Below are 21,670 nucleotides of genomic sequence, written 5' to 3' on the forward strand. Positions count from 1 at the left end.
TTTTTTACCTTTCTTAACACTTAGCCAACCGAACTGGCAGGTCTCCCTTTTTTACTTTACCAATTCGTTTCCTTCTTTGTTGTCGTTGTTGTTGTAAGCTATTGTTTACCTGGAATTGTTCCAAATTAATTGCTACTCTTTTCTGCTTTTATAGAGTACAATGTGTAATAAAATACACCAATTTAGTAGTTTTAAAATTAATTAAGAAGTTACACTATCAGTTATGACTGAGTAATGTTATAGTTGAACGATATCACACTGTAAAAAAATATTAAAATGCATTATTAATGCATTATTTGCATTAAAATGCAAACTTCACGTTCAAGTCGTGTCATTTATCTTTAGTCATCTTTAATGTTTTTAATTTTACCTATATCTCTTTATACTTTTAATATATACTTTTAATTTGATGTTTTGTATAATCGATATGTGAAATCGTTAAACGAAATCATTACCGCAAAATATAATGGACTACTTAAATAATTTTTAAACTTCTTTGTTTTTCAAGTATTTCTGAATATTAGTCCTCCTTTTAGTCCTCCTTATTAGAAAAATGCACGGTGGACAGCGTATAATTTGGCCTGTGTGGGCGCGGTGGACAGTGAAGCGTATAGCTCGCTCTGGCGCGCGCGGTTGGCTAAGTGTTAATAAGCTATGGTCGTATACATCAATTAAATATCTTTTTAGTATTAAACGATTATCACCATACGTTGTATCATTCTAGCATACACGTTTACTTATATATTCCTTTGTTTATATTTTCCGATAATGTTACATTTATTCAATATTCGGAATTCGGAATATGTCGTTTGAAAGAATGCAAAAATACATGTGCCGAAAATTGTGACACAAACCGAAGGACGATGATTCCCTGCGTGTGGCGAAAATGAAGTCGAAAATGTAAAATGACATTTTTCGCTTTGTTTTCGCGAAAATCAATTATGAAATTGCCCCTACTTAACTTCACAGTCCATTTTCTTGAAAACGAAGTCACGCATGGTTTCACATATCCTATTTATTCTACTACATAATTGTATGTTTTGTAAATATTTTTTATTTAATATTATTAAATAAGAAAATTGATTACTTCAACTAACGCTCATGCCGAGCTGAATGTATTCTTTCTCGTCAGAATGTTGTGAACCCCCCAGCAGGTCACACTTCACTGGCCAAAAATACCAGGCGTAAGACTTGTTAGTGAGTTTGCCGATTTATACAGTGATATTCAATAACGAAAAGTGACAAATAATGCTCACTATAAAAAGAATCAAGAAAATAAGAGGAAGAAAGAAGATAGGCAGAATGAAAGAAGCAACCAAAAAGAAAATGCTGCAAAAATGGATCTTTCCATTTGAATGAACTTTCGATCGTTCGTGGCGAGATGCGATCTCGAAGAAGCGCGCCAGCGGGAGTCGTAAATTCCCGTTACAATTTGACTAATCGACGCCACGAATCGGTCGATCCTTTATTTCGGTTCATATAATAAGGGTGGTTGGATGAATATAACGCTGATATGAACAGGCTAATATATATTTTCAACGATCCAACAACTTCAATGTGATACAAGGTTACGTATATGGAATGACAAACTATGAATCAGTACGACCTGAGACTCGTTTCGTATTGGCGTCTGTGATGATGTATCTTCTGTCGATCGACTGTCTTCTATTTGGCGATTCTGCTGACTTGACTTCTGACACTTGCTATTCCTTGAACTGTATTTTAACTCGAGCTGGTGTTAACTGTTACTGGTGAGATTTGACTGTTACTTGAATGTTACTGTTTGTGACAAGTCTAAAGATCCAGTATATAGATGAAGTCGAGAGCACAAGTTGACTGTTCTGTAGTCGTGAGAACACGTATAGAGATGAAATGACTGCTCTGTAGTTACGAAAACAAGTAAAGTTCGTTCTTGTGTGATTACGGAGGAAAGCTCGGAGTGGGTGTCTTTGTTGTATGAAGAAAGTTTGCAAGAAACTTTGGGAAAATATCAACAAATACAAAGCATCAAAAACAAACGTGTTGCTCAAATAAGCCGCAAATTCATGCCGTAGTTCTCAGACATCCTACGACAAGGAATAAGCCGAAACCAAGTCTCCGAAAACCAACCACATCAAGCAAATTACCGCGCGCAATTGAAAATTGAAACCCAATTAAAACTATACCACAACTGAACGTAATAAACTTATCGAACCTTCAAAGAAAGCATATTCAAAGCCTTAAATGAACAACAAACACAATTAAACGAACTAAAACAATCATTAAAAACGCAGGAAGAAAGGATTGAGTCTTAGCCAAAAGGAGGCTCGTTACCTAGTCATATGCCTTGGAGACACACAATTACAATTCCTTAATTTACGGGCAACTAACACGCTCAAAACCATAGACTACGATTGCGACTATAACGTTCTCGTATTCCAGATAAACAAAAATACATCTGACTTCCTAACGCTGGAAACACGGAGTGGCGGATCCAGGTACAAGTACAAAGACAAGAAAGTAGTAAATATTACATAATCAGCTCGAAAAGAACTGCGACCTAAATGTCCACAACAATGTCAACCTAACAAAGAGGCAAATCGACTCGTTTACAGACGAAATAGAAAAACATGTACAAACCGCCCTTCAAGAATCCATACTAGAAATAAAACAAAAGTCGGCTTTCGAGCCCTATATCTGTAATAAAAAAAAATTACGAAACAAAAGCTTCATACCTTCCGAAATAAACAATCTAAAATAAAACTGTGGCGGATCGGTATCAACAGGACGCCGACAGGCATCAACGCGGCGCAACACTTCCCGGGCGATCCGCGGGGACCAACCGCCAACACTAGAGGGCTACGACGATAACGAGTCTGTCTAACTCGCTAGCGGTCGAATATACGAGCGATTGATACAAATACCGCACCTAGCGAGACTCCCTCTACGTCTAAGCAGGGACTACCGGACATAGCCTTACTGACGAGTACACCGGTAGTCCCGGGACGAAACGCACAACTCTCTTTTCATCCATCACAAAACTATTCCTACGATAAAAGAGAAGTACCTTTTGCACAAAATAAAGTTGTATTTAAAACAAGAATTCGCAAACTCTATAAATCAACACTGGGCAAACAAAATAAAAAATATCTCTAAAAAGGACTCTGTTAACATGTCCCACAGAGAAATCAAATTTTCACATAAAAAGAACCAAACTCTATCTCATCTCTCAAACTGCCTTTAGACGAGAACGATTCCATTCAGCGCGGTATGAGAGTTAGCTGAAATAAGTGATTTTCTTATTTGCTTTTAATGTACAAAAAAGGAATATTTGAAAAAATATAAATGTGTGCAAAAATGAATGATATATGGTACTAGTCGCGTAATACTAAAACGTTTCTATTTCTCTATGTTTAGATCATAGATTATTAAAAATAGATTATTAAGGAAAGTAAAAAAGATTGGAAAAATAAAAAGGTGAGCACCACGCGGAGTTCCCAAGCGGTCACTCATTTAAATACTTTTTTCATCTGAACTTTCGTTATCGGACGAGAACGAGTGCTTTTTTAATTTTTAATTATAACGTTTATTGCCCAAGGAAATACATATTACATATGTTACATACTCAATAAACAAAGAATTTCAGTTGAGAATTGACTCTAGCAAAAGTATCGTTAAACTTGACGCCATGACGTAGTTATAAAATATTTGGAATAGGATTTACATGTTTTTTACATTACAGTAATTGATTGTATTAACGCTGTTCGTAAGCGGACTTTTATACAATACTGGAGACGATTCACCCAGATGACTTGATCTACCAGTTGCCGCTTCCACTACGTAGAGGTCGACTCGACGCTAGTTATTGAAGTTATCGATTCCTTTCGGTGTGCTGCTGTTATTGTTTCCTTTCCGCAATAACGGACAATTATACGCGACATGGCCCTCCTCATGACATTTGAAGCCAGATAGCTTCGACGATGCGGCTGGTCGGTTTGCCTCTAGGTTTCGTATATTCTTCGCCTACTCCAATTTTATTCTCTTGCGTCACTCCACCACTTTATATCCGTAGTGCTTACAGTGGTGACACCTAATCCGAGGGTCTGATGACCTACGTCGTTTAGTTTCAGGGCCCGTCGATGAATTTTCTGACCAAAACGTCGGCTTCTCCTCGTAAGAGAAAACTCATATATATATATATATATATATATATATATATATATATATATATATGTCGGAGATGAAACAACATCGGTCGGCGGAAAATCAATATGATGAGTGCAATCCCTTTTGTGGGAAGTTCCGTGATTACTTTATTACATATTTGGTCATGCCCCGCTGCTTTCTTGGGATTCAGGCGACTGATTGATTCTATAATCTCTGCAGAAGTGAAGGGGGTCAATAGGAGGGGATATTTGTTATTTTCGCGGCAGTTTTGGAGGAGCGAGGTTTAAATGCGTTAGATAGGTGATTAGCAAGCAGGTTGGCTGTTGACAGTTGTTGGTATGTCTGCCGTATATAGTATGTATAGTATTGGTCCTAGGACGCTTTCTTGCGGTACTCCTGCCTTGATATCCTTAATTTCAGAATATGCATCATTTATTTTTACTACAAAGGTTCTATTGTTTGAGTAAGATTTGAGTAGTATGTAGATTTGTTCTGGAAATTGCTTGTTGAATGTTTGAAGAAGTTTTTCATGGTTAACTTTGTCAAATGCTTTTTCGATGTCCATAAAGAGTGCCGTGCAATATTGTTTTGTTCCCAGCGCCTGTAAGATTTCATTGACGAGTCTGTGCATTTGTTCTATTGTGGAGTGTTTATTCCTGAATCCAGATTGATGGACGGGTATTAATTTTTCTTTTTCTATTGTTGGTTTTAGGCGGTTATATATTATTTTTTCTAGTAATTTGGAAAACGCAGGTAGTAATGATATTGGCCTGTAGGATGCAGTTAGATGTGGGTTTTTGTTTGGTTTGGGTAACATTACGATCTGTGCTATTTTCCATAGTGCAAGAAAGTTCTGTATTCTTAGAATTGCGTTGAATATTATCGTTGTTAGTCTTATTGCCTTTGGGGGGAGGTCTTTTAAGATTTTTCCATTGATCAAGTCAAATCCTGGGGCTTTACTTGTCTTTGTTGCCTTTATTAAGTTTGTAACTTCTTCCGCTGTTGTGCTGAGTATGGTGCAGTGTTTATCAGTTGTGTTGCTGGCATTTTCCACTTCTTCATTTGTTTGCCATCTTTTTTCTTTTTTTTGTACGTGGAGAAATCCTCATGGATACTCCGCTGTTGCAATAATCGCGTGACAGCAGAGTAGTGTCGGACTCTTACCGACTAAAACTCCACGATGACCATCCTACGCGTATAACAGGAGTGCACCAGGAACCTCTTATGAATTAACTTCTGTTGCACCCCCTTCCGGCGTCCTCTTGTTCTAGCCAGTCCTAATACTTCCTGACTATTGAATTGGCGATGGGGGGGGGGGGGGGGGCGATGTAGCTGCTCTAGGTCGCCTGACTGCCATCCTTCTCCATCGTCTTATCTTACAAGGGTGAAAGTCTTTCTTTCTCTCCCTTTCTGCTCGCTCGCTGTATGTCGATGACATCATCAACAAATATAGGTGGGGGAGTATGTTGGTTTGTTGGTGGATCTGCAACTTCCATGGAGTCGTTCGTGGATTCCAATATTGCGTATCTATTGTATGTGGTTATTTGGTTTGTTGACTGTTCGTTCTGGGTGGCGTTTGTGTTTATTTTAACTGACTCTATTTTGCGCTTTTTAGTGTTTTTAGTGTCACTAGTGGTTTGGGGGATCTATTGCACTTTCGCCACGAAAGAGGTAGCACGGAGCAATTGTGGATTTGCTCAGTGTCATGTAAAGTTGATACTTGGGTTGTAGTAAAAAGGCTGAGTCGTAACCCAACTACTAATTTTCCTTTATAAAACTATATTATAAATTTTAATACTTAGAAGAATAACACTGAACCGAAAAAGGGGTGTTGTACAAGAACACCAACTAGAACGAGAACTCCCCGAGCTGGGTGCAGGCTCGGCTTATATACGTTTCGGTTTGAGGGTGTTGAGCGGCGCGGTGTTGTAGGTTATGATGTGGAAATGTGTCCGAAGGTCGGGGGTCGATATCTTATGGTTGAGATGAGATTGATGTCACAAGAGCCTGGTCGTGTTACCTGGGCCACTTTTAATCAGTTGGTCGTGAGCTTTCGAAAGTCTAGAATCCCATTCTCGTTTTTTGGATGCTACTTCGTCCGCGTAAGTGCGTTGTGGATTTCGTGAAATGGTCGAGGGTAAATTTGCTTTATGTCCGAATGTTAATTCGAAAGGTGTATAACCGGTCGAGTCGTGTATCATCGTATTGTAGGCTAGGCATATGAAATTTAAATGTTCGTCCCATTCTTTCCCTGAGTCTTTTTGAACACATTTTAACATATCTGCTATTACAGCGTGAGTTCGCTCCAATGATCCATTACTTTGGGGGTGGAAGCTAGTAGTTTTAATGTGTTTTATTTTGAAGCCTTCTTCGTATTTTTGCATTAAACTACTAATAAAATTTTGTCCTTTGTCAGTATTTTCTTAGGTGCTGAAAATATGTATATGTAATGGTCTAACAGGGAATTCCAAATAGTTTCTGTTTGTTGGTTTTTTATAGGAACAAGGATAAGGTATTTTGTGAGTTCATCGTGAATGGAGAGTACAAAGGAATTGCCTCGTTTCGTTTTCTTCAATGGTCCTAATATATCCATTGCTATCTTGTCATTTGGTTCCAATGGTGTGTCGGTTATACATGGTTCTTCTTTGGGTCGAATCCTAGTCATTTTTGCGGTTTGACAGGTCTCACAAGTTTCTATTCTGGTTTTTATTCTGTCCATAAGGTGTGGGATACTATATTTGTCTCTGATTCTGTCGTACGTCTTTTGTATCCCGGGATGTCCTATCAAGTCATGATTTTCTTTCAGTATTTGTTCTATCTCTTCGTCACTTAAGCTCTGTATTGGCTCGTAAGCAAACTCTATGTCGCCGCGTTGGTCATTGAAAAACAAAAGAAGTCTCTTTATGTGTGCTTTGTCTTGTGCGTTTAAGTTGTTGTCTCCTATCCCTATCTTTCTATTTGTTTTGAGTACGTTTGATATTTTCTGTAACCATGCGGTTTCGTCATATGGGCCTAGATATATTTTTGTTAATTGGAAAAAGTTGTCTTTGTTAGGTGTTAGTTTTAATCATTTTGGTATTTCTTCTGATTTTTCCCAGTCTTTGAATTGTTTTAATAAGACGTCAGTTTGTGTTATCGCGTGTACTCTGGATAGGGCGTCAGCGGCCGCGTTTTCCTTTCCTTTTACGTACTCATTGTCATACTCGTATTCCTCTAATCTTAATCTCCATCGGATCAGTCGGCTTGAGGGGTCCTTACAGTTGTGTAGCCATTTAAGGGCTTGGTGGTCTGTTTGAATTTGGAATTTACGGCCTAACAAATATTGTCTCAGTCTTTTAACTGCCCAAACGATAGCTAATAATTCTTTTTCCGTCGTTGTATAATTTCGTTCAGGAGGGTTTAATGTTCTCGAAATGAAGCAACAAGGGTGCCCGTCTTGTGAAAGGATCCCTCCCAAACCTTCGTTACTGGCGTCCGTTGTCAACGTAAATGTTTTCGTGTAGTCGGGATATTTTAGTACCGGCGCTTGACATAGTCTTTCTTTTAACGTATCGAAGCTGAGTTGTGTTTTGTCGGTCCAGTGGAATGGCGTGTCTTTTTTCGCGAGTTCAGTAAGTGGTTTTGCTAGTTTTGAAAAGTTACGAATGAATTTTCTGTAATAACCTGCTAGCCCGAGGAAAGATTTTACTTATGTTGGGTTCTTAGGTTGTCTAAAGTTTTTTACTGCTTCTATCTTCTTCGGATTGGGTTTTACTCCTTCACTTGTTACGGTATGCCCGAGGTATTCTAATTCCGGCTTTAAAAATTCGCACTTATCTGGCTGTATTTTCAGCCCCAATTCTCTAAGTCTTTGTAAAACGATAGCTAAGTTTTGGTTGTGTTCTTCTATCGATTGACCAAAAATAATAATATCGTCCAAATATACAAAGCAATGTTTGTTAATAAGTCCGCGGAGCGCAGTGTCCATCATTCTTTGAAATGTCGCTGGCGCGTTTTTGAGTCCAAACGGCATTCGATTATAATGGTAATGTCCTTGCGGTGTGCTAAATGCAGTGTACTTCTTTGATTTGGAATCCATAGGAATTTGGTGGAATCCTGAGGATAAGTCTAGGACGGATTTTGAGATTTTGCGTTAGGAATTTTGCGTTTCCTAACTGTGATATTATGTCATCTATGTCGGGTAGTGGATATGCTTCTTGGTCCGTAAGTTCGTTAAGTTTTCTAAAATCAATTACAATTCTCCATTTGTTTTCCTGAGGCGTCCTGTTTCTTTGGTACAACCCATACTGGAGAATTATATGGAGAGTCGGAAGGTTTTTCCTAAGCATTTCGTCCATTTGTCCCCTAATTTCTGTTTTGTGGCATTCAGGGGGTCGGTAGGATTTAGTGTTTATCATTTTGTTTTCTTTTAGCGTAATTGTATATTTAGCAAGTGAAGTGCATGGTAAGAGTTCTGTTTCGAGATTGAAGACGTCCAAATAATAAAGTAATATCTTTTCAATTGGTTCTCTGAGAGCTTTTTCTATATGTGAAAGTCTAACTAGATCTCTGAATGTAGAAATTTGATCGTAGGTGTTAAAATTTTCGATAGAATTGGTGATTTTTAAGTTGGACTCACCACCATTGATAAAGCATACTGGAGTCGGTCTTCCTTCTAGGTACACTGTCTTTGATATGGTTTGCCCAGGTGATATGGTCATAACCGGGTGTAGCAAAATAATATTATTGTCTAGTTTTAATTCGTCGTTGGAAAGCTCGAATTTAAACTGTCGTAATGCGGGGAAACCTAATATTCCATCTTCTATTAGCGGAAAATCATTATCTATTACATGGAAGTCTATCTTTTTGTTAAACAGGTTTATAACGACGCGTTCTGAAGTTTCGAATTCAGAGTGCCCCATTGTGAATTTCTTCATAGGTACCGGTTCTGTTCTTGATATCCATTTTCGCTTAAGCAGGTTGATTGCTGCCCCTGAGTCGACAAGAAATCTTCGTTTCGGTTGTCCGACTGGACCAAGGAGCACTGTGGGGAGTTCTCCTGTAGACTGGTGGACCAGGTGTAGTTTCGATGTGGTGTAGCACACCGTGTCGAATTCTCTCTTTTCCGAAGATCGGTGGGCGGGTGAGGTCCGGGAATTCTGCCAGGAGTTGGTGGTATGGTGATTCGCCGATGACGGTCTTGACGGACGCTTCGTCTGTTGTGGCGGTGTATCCCCTTGATGACGTCTGTGTTATCGTATCGATAAGCCTTTTGTTTCGCGGGTCCACGAGCAACCCGTAGTGGCTTAGAAAATCCATGCCGATGATGGGTGTTTTGATGTCGGCTACGGTAAAATCCCACTTAAATGCTCTGCGTAGGGACAGGTTTAGGTTGATCGCGACGGTGCCGTATGTTGTGATTCGTGTGCCGTTGGCCGCGAACAGCTCGTACTCGCTTCTGTTCACGTGTCCGTGTAGCTTGTTGCGCGGGTATACGCAAACATCGGCGCCGGTGTCGATGAGGTAGGAGATCCGCGAGTTCTTGTCCGTTACGAATATGCGGCGAGATGCCAAACCGTCGTCGTTTGCCGCTTTTACGGACGGCTGGTCCCGTTTCCCGAGTTCCACGAGCAAGGGAGTGTGCACTTTCTCGCGCTTTCTCGGAACTGTGCGTGATAGTAACACAGCCCGTCTTGCCGCGGCGGATCGCGAGGGCGCGAACGGCGGCGGAATTGTGTACGCGAGCGTGATTGTGCTCGTGCCCTACGGTGTTCATTGCTTCTTTGCTCGGCTACTAGCGCTCGTATCTCGCTCATATGGGCGTCGATTCGCGCTAACCGCTCGGTGATCAAGTTGACCAAGGCTGCCATGGCGTCGCCTATTCCGCTGTTCTGGCCAGGTGGGAGGGTTATCGTAGGTAGTCGGCCTGCGCTGGCCGCGGCGATCTGCCCTGATTCTGGGGTGGCTTCGTAAATGTTATCGGCAATTTGTATGCGGGATTCCGGATCGTTGTTCTGTACAGAGGCTAGGATGCTCCGTATGCGCGGTGGAAGTCGACCTTCCCAGACGATGAGGACGACATCGTCTGTTAACGAATTGGTGGCTAGGCTTCTGAGATCGCGGTAAAACTGAGAGGGCTTCCTGTCCCCCATTCGCTCGTTTTCGATTACCTGTCGGAGTCTCTTGGCGTCCGACTCTCCCAATCGCTTGATGAACTCCTTTTTGACGTACGCGTAACGCCCTGTCGCCGGTGCGGCGTCGAATACGTCTCGAATTAATCTCGCGTGCGACTTGTCGAGATTCGCAATGACGGCCTGGTATTTTTCTTGGTCACTCGTGATCCGGGCAGTTTCGAACTGCACTTCCAGCATCTTGAACCACAAGTCGACATCGTCAGACCAGAACGGTGGCACGCGGAGAAGGGCGTTTATCGAGTCTGCGTTGTCCCCGCCGGCCGTCGTACGTGCGGAATGGGCGTTATTGGTCATTTCGAACTGATTTAGATTCACTGTGTTACGTTTCACGAGTACTATCACGGTCACCTCTTTCACTGATAATCACGTCGGGGTCACCACTTTGAGGTGGTATGTCGTGATAGGGTCGGAAGGAAAACTCAGATTTATTGAACGATAAATGTTTATTCACTCTAATGTCAATGAGTACACTTGACGCAGGATTCGCGATTATATTCGGTTCGCGAATGCGCGGTTATAAGATAGAGCTTGGGTAGCTACGATTCGAGATGCGCTGCGAGTGCGGACAATGATTGCGCGAGATGTCGAGAGCTTAGATAATTATTCGGCTCGAACCGTGTAAGTATAACGATCGTGATATGTTGACTCGCGGTAATAGACTGACTTTTTTGTCGCGATGCTGCTGCGGAGGAAGACTCGTTGGGATGTGTCTAAAGATGCGAAGGCATCAGATTCGTTGAGAAAAGCTTTGGTTCGGAAAGTGAGGGAAATGTACGTTAATGTTTATTGGCTAATTCGTGTTGGTCGTTGGAAAAGGATGCTAGTTGCCCTTGAGAGGGTGTTGCTAGCGGGCAGCATCGTACTTGAGAGATAGCAGATTTCTCGTGTGTCCCCGTGGTAGGTGGTCGACTTCGAGACTGATAAACAAAGACTGTTTGTCTCTTTGGAGGACCTTAGCTAAAATAAATCCTAATATTTATAGCGGGTAGTGCCTCTTCAGCCTGCGAATCTGGTCCGTCGTATCAAGTAGTTCAGTGATTATGGGGTTTCGGTGTTTGTGGACTCTTTTGCTATATCTGTCCCTATATTTTGCTATTTCCTCTTTGACTGTGGGTATCTTGAGGTCGCGATGAATTGTTTCGTTGGTAACGTACCAAGGTGCGTCTATTAAGGATCTTAGCGTTTTCGATTGGAAGCGTTGAAGTATTTCAATGTTGGAGTTACTTGCTGTTCCCCACAGTTGGATTCCGTAGGTCAAGACAGGTTTTATTACGGTCTTGTAGAGGGTAATTTTATTCTGTATGTTTAGTTTGGAGCGCCGGCACGTAAGCCAATAGAATTTTTTTAGTTTGTCCTTTAGTTGCTTCGTTTTATCTGAGATGTGTTTTTCACGTTAGTCTCCTGTCCAGGGTCATTCCCAGGTATCGGACTGAGCCCCTGCTAGTAACTGTTGCATTGTTGATGGTGACCTGGGGGCAGGTTTGTTTTCGGAGCGTGAAGGTTACATGTGAGGATTTCTTTTCGTTGACTTTGAAGCCCCATTTGTGAAACCACTTTTCCATGGAGTCGAGACTTCGCTGGAGAATGGATGAGGCTATTACCGGGTCTGCGTGGGAAGCTAATAGCGCTGTGTCGTCTGCAAATGTCGCTATTGTTATATCGTTTGATATAGGTAGGTCGGCAGTGTAGATGGAGTACAGTAGGGGTCCGAGGACACTACCTTGGGGCTTCTATTGGGAATGTTGCGGAAGTGGCGTCTAGGTATTTAACCATGAATTGTCTATTGGTTAGGTAAGATTTTAGGATGGAGTAGTAGGGGTGGGGTAGGATCTTTTTAAGTTTGTATAATAGCCCTTCATGCCATACTTTGTCGAATGCCTGTTGGATGTCTAGGAAAACCGCTGAGCAGTATTTTTTCTTTTCGAGTGTTTGGCTGATCGTATGGGTTATGCGGTGGATTTGCTCTACTGTTGAATGTTGTTTTCGGAAGCCGACTTGGTGATCTGGGAGTGTTTTCAAGTTCTCTAGGAGTGGAAGGAGTCGATTCGTGAGCATCTTCTCGAATAGTTTAGACAAGGGTAGGTAAAAGACTGATTGGGCGATAGGAGCTGGTTTCGTACATCGGTTTACTGAGTTTAGGTATGAGGGTAATCAATGAGATTTTCCAGTCCTTAGGATAGTGTTCAAGGCTAAGGATAGCTTTAAAAATCGATGTGATGAGTGCGATCCCTTTTATGGGAAGTTCCTTGGTTGCTTTATTGCCTATTAGGTCGTGTCCTGCTGCTTTCTTGGGATTTAGGCGACTGATTGTTTCTATAGTCTCTGCAGAAGTGAAGGGTTCAATAGGAGGGGACATTTGGAAGGGGGTGTGCAAGTATTCAGGAATGTCCGCGGCAGCTTTGGGGGAATGGGGTTTGAATACTTTAGACAAGTATTTAGCAAACAGGTCGGCTTCTTCTATAGGGCTTCGCGCCCATCCACCTTTCGAACGGCGGATTGGTGGGATTATTTGTGGGGGGCGTGTGAGTTTCCTGGAGGCCTTCCATAGTGAGTAGTTGGAGTCGGCTGTGGGGGATAAACTGGCGAGGTATTTTTGGAAACAGTCGTTTTTGTAATTTTTTATGGTTTTGGATACCTTTCTAGTTGCGTTGTTTAGTTTGCGTTTGTCATCCGGTGTTCTATGGGTCTGCCATACTCTTCTTAGTCTACGTTTTTCTTCTATTTTTTTTAATATGTATTGGGGATATTCTTGTTTGCTGATGGACGTCTTTGTCGGTGTGGAGAGGCGGATGGCGTTTATTATGCTCGTGTTTAAGTATTCCGTGGCTGCTTCAATTTCTTCCTTAGTTTTTAGTGGAGTTAAGGCTGAAGTTGAGTGTGTAAAGACTTCTCTAAAGAGCTGCCAGTTGTGTGTTGGTTGTGAATGGAGCCATTTGGTGTATTCTCGATGATTGTTGAGCTGACTGTTGCTATCACGGGGGAATGATCAGAAGAGAGGTCAGCCGAGGAGTTGATTTGGACGTGTCTTGATGAGATATTTTTAGTTACGAAGAAGTCGAGAAGGTCGGGTATTTTGTTGGTGTCAGTGGGCCAGTATGTGGGTTCGTATGTGGTGAGGTGGTTGAGGTTATTGTTTATTATGCTGTTTAAGAGGTTTTTGCCTCTTGCTGTAACCAGTCTGCTGCCCCATTGGATGTGCTTGGCGTTATAGTCTCCTCCAGCTATGAATCTATTGCCCATGGTGTCCAGGAAGTCATCAAAGTCTTCTTTGGCGATGGAGTGTCTGGGTGGGCAGTATACTGCTGAAGTGGTGATTGTGCCATGACAGTCTTCTATTGCTACGTTTGTTGCTTGGAGGTAGTCTTTCTGGAATGATGGAAGTTCGTAATGCTTAATACCTGCTTTGATTATAATTCCGGTGCCACCGTGGGCCTTTCCGCTGGTGCGTTGGGTATGGTAGAATTTGTAACCATTTTTTTTAGGTAGCTCTTGTCGGTGAAGTGGGTTTCCGATACGAGCATTACGTCGATTTGCTGGTGTTTTAGGAAGAGTTCTAGTTCAAGTTTGTGTTGCGCTAGACCGTTGGCGTTCCAGAGTGCTATGCGCCTTGGTTTTATTTTGAGTCGGGGCGTGCTAATTTTTCCACGATGAGTGTTAGTAGCGATAGCAAGTGATTTATTTGCTCCGATTGTTTCTCTATTAGCTTTTCAAGCCTTGAGGAGTTGTCTGTGTTAGGTGGGCTGGGGACACTATTTTGGGAAAGATCCCTTTGGCTATTCGGGTTATTTTGGATGCCTTGTACTGCTTGGGCATAGGAGATTGAGATGGTGATGAATTTAGTAGGACTGGGTGTTTGGTTGGTTGAGGGGAATGGGGTAGTCGTGAATTTCGGCGGGCTGGGTGTTTGGTTGGTTACCTCTTTTGCTCTGAGTTTAGGGTACCTGTTTGTGTATAGGGTTTTATAGGCTGAGCAGCCTTTATAGTTGGCAGGATGGTCACCTTGACAGTGGATGCATTTCGCTGGGGTTTCCGGTGATTTAATGCACTGGTCAGTGGACTAAATGGACTTATCTTCGTGCGACAAGTTGTTATCTATTTATACCTACTCAACAGTGTAATTTAAGTGTTGGAAATATATAATTTATAATTCTGTGAATCACAGTGTTCTACTAACTGAATCACCCCTATTATCTTAACCGAAATCAGGAGATCGATCAATTCGTGGTGTCGATTGCTATAATCGTAACGGGAATTTACGACTCCCGTTGACGTCTCTCCTCGCGATTGCGTCTCCCCGCGATTGGTCGAAAATACAATCCATTTCTTAAGTCTCACAAATGTCCTTAAAACTTAAATTTTAGATGTTCTAGGGACATTTCTCCCGAAAGTCCTACGAATATTCTCAAGGCCAAATTTCAAATATTTTACTACTATCCATTTCGTAAATCCGAAGAATTAAATATTAGATTTTATAAGAACAATCATTTTGTAGATTTTACAGATAAGAATTTCACTTTACAGATTAAAATAAACATTTACAGATTAAACCACAGATTTTACAAGAACAACCGTTTCCTAGGTTTTACAGTTAAATATTGCCATATTTTGAGAACATACATTATAAAAGTACAAGGTTTCCAATTCCATGGATTTTTGCAATTCTCGCGAAGTTTCCATGTTTAGGCTATACACGCACTAGAAATTCTAATTTCAGGAAATAGTAATGCAATAAATTGTTAAAATTTCGATCCCGAAGAATCTGCGTCTAACTATACATAATTAGAACAAGATGTTCTCAAAAGATGTGCTGCAAGCCGAAAGTAAATGATTCCCTATTCAAAAGTAGGTCCAAAATGTACAATGACAATTTTTGATACGAAGTTTTGTTTTCGAAAAAATTGAGGCTGGAGATTCGTCTAGTACGCATGCACTTGCAAGGACAATCCATTGAATGGGCTAGAACTTAGGTATCCTATTCGGCGGTACGAGCCATATGGTGGTTCCCTGTGTACTGGAAGTCGAAAATATAGAATAACAATTTTCCATATCAATCCGTTATCGTAAAATTTCTGCATATCAAGAAACGTGAATGCTTTTAGTTATAAAACATGTGCTAATTTATTAGTACGTCTATGAGAGAACGATATAATGTGAGGTAATAGTCGTGTAATACCAAAACATTTCTTTTTTTCGATGCTTCGATTGTAGATTATTAAAAATAGATTATCAAGAAAGGTAAAAAATATTGGAAAGATAAAAAAAAAAGCCAACACCACACGGAGTTCCCAGGCGGTCACCCATCCAAGTGTGGCGGCACTTGACAGTAAACTTCCCAACAGTTTACGTCGCCTGACGCACGACACAAAGACCCTATACCTGCGGACAAGATGATTGCCAGATGTCGATACATTCCTACCGAATATTTCCAGCCAGCCTAAGGACCGCTATAAATCTTAGGATTTATCTTAGCTAAGGTCCTCCAAAGAGACAAACAGTCTTTGTTTATCAGTCTCGAAGTCGACCACCTACCACGGGGACACACGAGAAATCTGCTATCTCTCACGTACGATGCTTCCCGCTAGCAACACCCTCTCAAGGGCAACTAGCATCCTTTTCCAACGACCAATACGAATTAGCCAATAAACATTAACGTACATTTCCCTCACTTTCCGAACCAAAGCTTTTCTCAACGAATCCGATGCCTTCGCATCCTTAGACACATCCCAACGCAGTCTTCCTCCGCAGCAGCATCGCGACAAAAAAGTCAGTCTATTACCGCGAGTCAACATATCACGATCGTTATACTTACACGGTTCGAGCCGAATAATTATCTAAGCTCTCGACATCTCGCGCAATCATTGTCCGCACTCGCAGCGCATCCCGAATCGTAGCTATCCAAGCTCTATCTTATAACCGCGCATTCGCGAACCGAATACAATCGCGAATCCTGCATCAAGTGTACTCATTGACATTAGAGTGAATAAACATTTATCGTTCAATAAATGTGAGTTTTCCTTCCGACCCTATCACGACATACCACCTCAAAGTTGTGACCCCGACGTGATTATCAGTGAAAGAGGTGACCGTGATAGTGCTCGTGAAACGTAACACAGTGAATCTAAATCAGTTCGAAATTACCAATAACGCCCATTCCGCACGTACGACGGCCGGTGGGGACAGCGCAGACTCCATAAACGCCCTTCTCCGCATGCCACCGTTCTGGTCTGACGACGTCGACTTGTGGTTCAAGATGCTGGAAGTGCAGTTCGAAACTGCCCGGATCACGAGTGACCAAGAAAAATACCAGGTCGTCATCGCGAATCTCGACAAGTCGCACGCGAGATTAATTCGAGACGTATTCGACGCCGCACCGGCGACAGGGCGTTACGCGTACGTCAAAAAGGAGCTCATCAAGCGATTGGGAGAGTCGGACGCCAAGAGACTCCGACAGGTAATCGAGAACGAGCGAATGGGGGACAGGAAGCCCTCTCAGTTTTACCGCGATCTCAGAAGCCTAGCCACCAATTCGTTAGCAGACGATGTCGTCCTCACCGTCTGGGAACGTTGACTTCCACCGCGCATACGGAGCATCCTAGCCTCTGTACAGAACAACGATCCGGAATCCCGCATACAAATTGCCGATAACATTTACGAAGCCACCCCGGAATCAGGGCAGATCGCCGCGGCCAGCGCAGGCCGACTACCTACGATAACCCTCCCACCTGGCCAGAACAGCGGAATAGGCGACGCCATGGCAGCCTTGGTCAACTTGATCACCGAGCGGTTAGCGCGAATCGACGCCCATATGAGCGAGATACGAGCGCTAGTAGCCGAGCAAAGAAGCAATGAACACCGTAGGGCACGAGCACAATCACGCTCGCGTACACAATTCCGCCGCCGTTCGCGCCCTCGCGATCCGCCGCGGCAAGACGGGCTGTGTTACTATCACGCACAGTTCCGAGAAAGCGCGAGAAAGTGCACACTCCCTTGCTCGTGGAACTCGGGAAACGGGACCAGCCGTCCGTAAAAGCGGCAAACGACGACGGTTTGGCATCTCGCCGCATATTCGTAACGGACAAGAACTCGCGGATCTCCTACCTCATCGACACCGGCGCCGATGTTTGCGTATACCCGCGCAACAAGCTACACGGACACGTGAACAGAAGCGAGTACGAGCTGTTCGCGGCCAACGGCACACGAATCACAACATACGGCACCGTCGCGATCAACCTAAACCTGTCCCTACGCAGAGCATTTAAGTGGGATTTTACCGTAGCCGACATCAAAACACCCATCATCGGCATGGATTTTCTAAGCCACTACGGGTTGCTCGTGGACCCGCGAAACAAAAGGCTTATCGATACGATAACACAGACGTCATCAAGGGGATACACCGCCACAACAGACGAAGCGTCCGTCAAGACCGTCATCGGCGAATCACCATACCACCAACTCCTGGCAGAATTCCCGGACCTCACCCGCCCACCGATCTTCGGAAAAGAGAGAATTCGACACGGTGTGCTACACCACATCGAAACTACACCTGGTCCACAAGTCTACAGCAAACCGCGTCGGCTTGCACCTGATCGACTTAAAGAGGTAAACACGGAATTCGAACGCATGATCGAGCAAGGCGTGTTGCGACCATCGAAAAGCCCGTGGGCATCACCCTTGCACGTAGTGCCGAAAAAGGACGGAAACTTGCGACCATGCGGCGACTATCGCGCGTTGAACGACCGCACCGTACCCGACAGGTACTCGCTGCCACATATCGAAGATTTCGCGCAACATCTCCACGGTAAGCGTATCTTTTCAAAAATCGACCTAGTCCGCGCTTACCATCAAATCCCGATAGCGCCCGAGGATATCGAAAAAACCGCGATAACAACGCCTTTCGGACTTTTCGAAGCAACAAACATGATGTTTGGGCTTCGGAACGCCGCGCAAACATGTCAGCGTTTCGTCGACGAAATCACACGCGGGCTCGACTTCGTTTACGCGTACATCCTCATTTCCTCATAGCCTCGGACGACGAAAACCAACACCGCGAGCATTTGAAAATCTTGTTCAACCGTCTTAACGATTACGGGGTTGTGATAAACCCCACGAAATGCGAATTCGGCGTGCGTGAAATCACATTCCTCGGATACTCGGTAAACTCCGACGGAAGTAAGCCCCCGCCCGAACGAGTCGAAGCGATCGTAAAATTGCCGAAACCCGCGAACGCCAAACAACTACGTAGGTACCCCGGTATGATAAACTTTTACCGACGTTTCATACCGGGTGCCGCAAAAACATTCAAGCCACTTAACGACATGTTAAAAGGCGCGAAAAAGGGCAACGCGCCCATCGAATGGTCGGAACAGTCGGAAAACAGCTTTCGCGAATCGGAACGTGCTCTCGCGGACGCCACGATGCTGGCGCATCCGATACCAGGTGCGCCGATCAGCCTCACGGTAGACGCGTCCGACTACGCAATAGGGGCAGTATTACAACAACGCGCGAATAACCAATTACAACCGCTAGGATTCGCAACGAAATCTTTGACCCCCGCTCAGCAAAAATATAGCGCGTACGATCGCGAACTACTCGCGATATACACCGCAGTTAAACATTTTCGACACGCCTTAGAAGGCAGAAATTTTACAATATACACCGACCATAAACCTCTTACCTACGCTTTCAAACAAAAATTAGAAAAATGTTCACCGCGACAATTCCGACATTTAGACTACATAGGACAATTCACCACCGACATTCGGTACATAAAGGGGCTAGACAACAACGTAGCCGACGCTCTGTCACGCATCAACGCGATAGGGAAGTCGTTGGATCACCAAACTCTTGTCACAGACGAAATTCGAGCAGCTCTATATAACAAACCGAAATTCCGAACGCCTTATCGCGTGTGACCGTCCGGTCAGCACCCGTTCTCAGCCGCCTGAGTGGCATTCGATCACTCCAGCCGTTCTCCGAAGTTTACACTAAGTATAAACAAAACCTTCTCCCACTCCAACGAATGGAAGAATATAAATGCTCCCTTCAAAATCATCCAGTCAGTCTAAAAAAAATTCTTAACTAATCCAAGTATCGAAAGTGTATCATCGCGAACCGAAAAAATTGTATAAATTGAGTAAAAAATAAAAAGAACTTTATCTCCTTTTCGGAAATTAACAAGTTCCTTATTTTTATCTTAATTTTACACGACATTTTTGGCGATCCTGCCACGATCTATTCACTTCAGTGCAAACGAAATTACGATTTCGGCGTACGCGCATCATTGAAGATCGAAGGATCAACGGACCCAGTGCAAATCTTTGCTACTACGAAGCCCTGCAGCAACTTTCAACGTTCCACTACGGTGAAACTAGACGAGAGGACTACGGTCAGCGCAGAGCAAGCCTACGAATAAGATTCGGAATCTAGAACCAACCAGAGAGGAAACATCCCTGAGACTCCTCAACGGTCATAGCTACTACGGTAAGCTGAAAAATCTGGATTCATTTTCACGATACCGTGTGAGAAAACCCAGTTTCTCAAGCGCTTCGAGTCCAAATAGCAACAGTAGTTCAGAATCAATAAGCTCAATTAGAATCATGCCCACATCACGAAAAGACAAAGTCGAAACTATTGAAACCGTTTCTACAAACGGAGGTACGGACAATTCGATTCGTGCCATACTCGACGTGATACAAAAACAAATTGAAATTCTTGCGCAACGTGTAGAAGAGACACAACGGACGGCCGACAGTGAAAATAAGAAGCGTGCAGCGGAAATAGAACTATTAGGCAAAAATATCTCGAAAATAAAAATAGGACGCGACGCTACTACAGAACTAGGCTCCCTTATTACTATGGACGAATCTGTTGCCGCGAGAGATAGAACTTCCCCACCATGCGTTCCAATTCGAACAGAAGAAGACAACCATCCCTCTTACGAAGACCGTCCACCGCAATTCGCCTCTCCGAGCTTACGGGCCAAAGACGCGATAGTATGTATTCCGCAATTAAACGGCGAAGACAATATCGGAGTAGAAGAATTCATACGCGAAGTACGCGAATTACGAGTCATGTGTAGCGAACCCACGCTACCATTAAAAATGATCAAAATCGGGAAAATCACGGGTAAAGCCGCAATGGCCATCTGCAATATATCGATATACGAATACGGACACCTGTACGATGCCCTAAGACGAAACGTAGCCACCCAAGACTCTGTTAGAGAACATCAAGACCAGCTACGCGAAACGAGACAGCGTCACGACGAAAGTGTGCAAATTTATATCATCAGGTTCCGCAGAGCGCTCAATAAGTTACAATACAGTATAACGAACGAATACAGTGACGAAATTACTAGACGAGCTATGAACGACAGAATTTTAAAAGACTCCGTGATCGATTTTATCCGAGGCCTGAAAGGCGAAATAGGACAATTACTACTCGCCAATCCACCATACAATATCCTTGAAACCGAAAAGAAAGCCACCGACATCGAGCGATTCTTCAGGGAAGATCGAAATCGACGACCAAAACCAATAGAACGATTACGACTCCCTGAGCAGCAACGACTAACAACCAATAATCCTAATCCGATCATTAAAAAACCAACTCCAACACCCAATCCAATGCCAAGAAGCTTCCGACAAACCGAACAAATACCACTTGCCCAAAGGACACAATTAAAATGCTTCAAATGCAACCAGATCGGACATGTCTCCAGTCAATGCAAAAATTTTCGAACACCCAACCAATTTCCGAGACCACCAGCAGTCCACAATCTCGAGACACACAAGGAAGAAATAGAGAAACCAATAGACCAGACTTACGAATTAATGCCACAACAGGAAGACTACCCACAGTACTTTTACGATCCGACGGATAGCGACATAAATTCCTCATTGACAGCGGAGCAGGAATTAATATACTCAAGCGAAGATGCGTATTACGACCAAGAATAACAAAAGAACGGAAATTCTCGATGGGACACTCTAAATTTAAAACTAACGAACACGCTTTGATAAAACTATTTGGCAAAACTCTAGAATTTTTTGTAGTAGAAGACAACTTTCCAATTATAGAAGACGGCATACTCGGTTTGCCAGCCCTATCTAAATTCAAATTTGAACTCTCGAATCAACAATTAAAACTTGACAATAATATACTTTTATTGCAACAGGAAAACGACGTACCTCCAAAACAAGCAGTGTCAAAAACAGTCTACCTGGAAGGAAAACCGACAACGATATGCTTTATCAATGGTGGTGAGTGCCCAGCCAAAATGACTATTTTTATCGAAAATTCAAATACATACGATCAAGTCTCCACGTTTAAAGATTTAGTTAGACTTTCGC

The 21,670-nt window shown here is 43.0% G+C and overlaps 1 protein-coding gene across 1 annotated transcript; it reads right to left on the reverse strand.

The window, feature by feature from the left end:
- Positions 1–9,190: 9,190 nt before the first annotated feature.
- Positions 9,191–11,260, reverse strand: LOC126874992 (uncharacterized). The gene has a single exon (XM_050637598.1). The coding sequence runs from the start codon at positions 10,611–10,613 to the stop codon at positions 9,720–9,722; it is 894 nt and encodes a 297-aa protein (XP_050493555.1). The 5' UTR covers positions 10,614–11,260; the 3' UTR covers positions 9,191–9,719.
- Between the last annotated feature and the right edge of the window lie 10,410 nt (positions 11,261–21,670).

The sequence above is a fragment of the Bombus huntii genome, chromosome 17 (genome assembly GCF_024542735.1).
Source record: "Bombus huntii isolate Logan2020A chromosome 17, iyBomHunt1.1, whole genome shotgun sequence".
Taxonomy (NCBI): Eukaryota; Metazoa; Arthropoda; class Insecta; order Hymenoptera; family Apidae; genus Bombus; species Bombus huntii.

Coding starts and splice junctions, on each gene's coding strand:
- LOC126874992 (XM_050637598.1), bottom strand. CDS start 10,613: ATGACCAATAACGCCCATTCCGCACGTACGACGGCCGGCGGGGACAAC.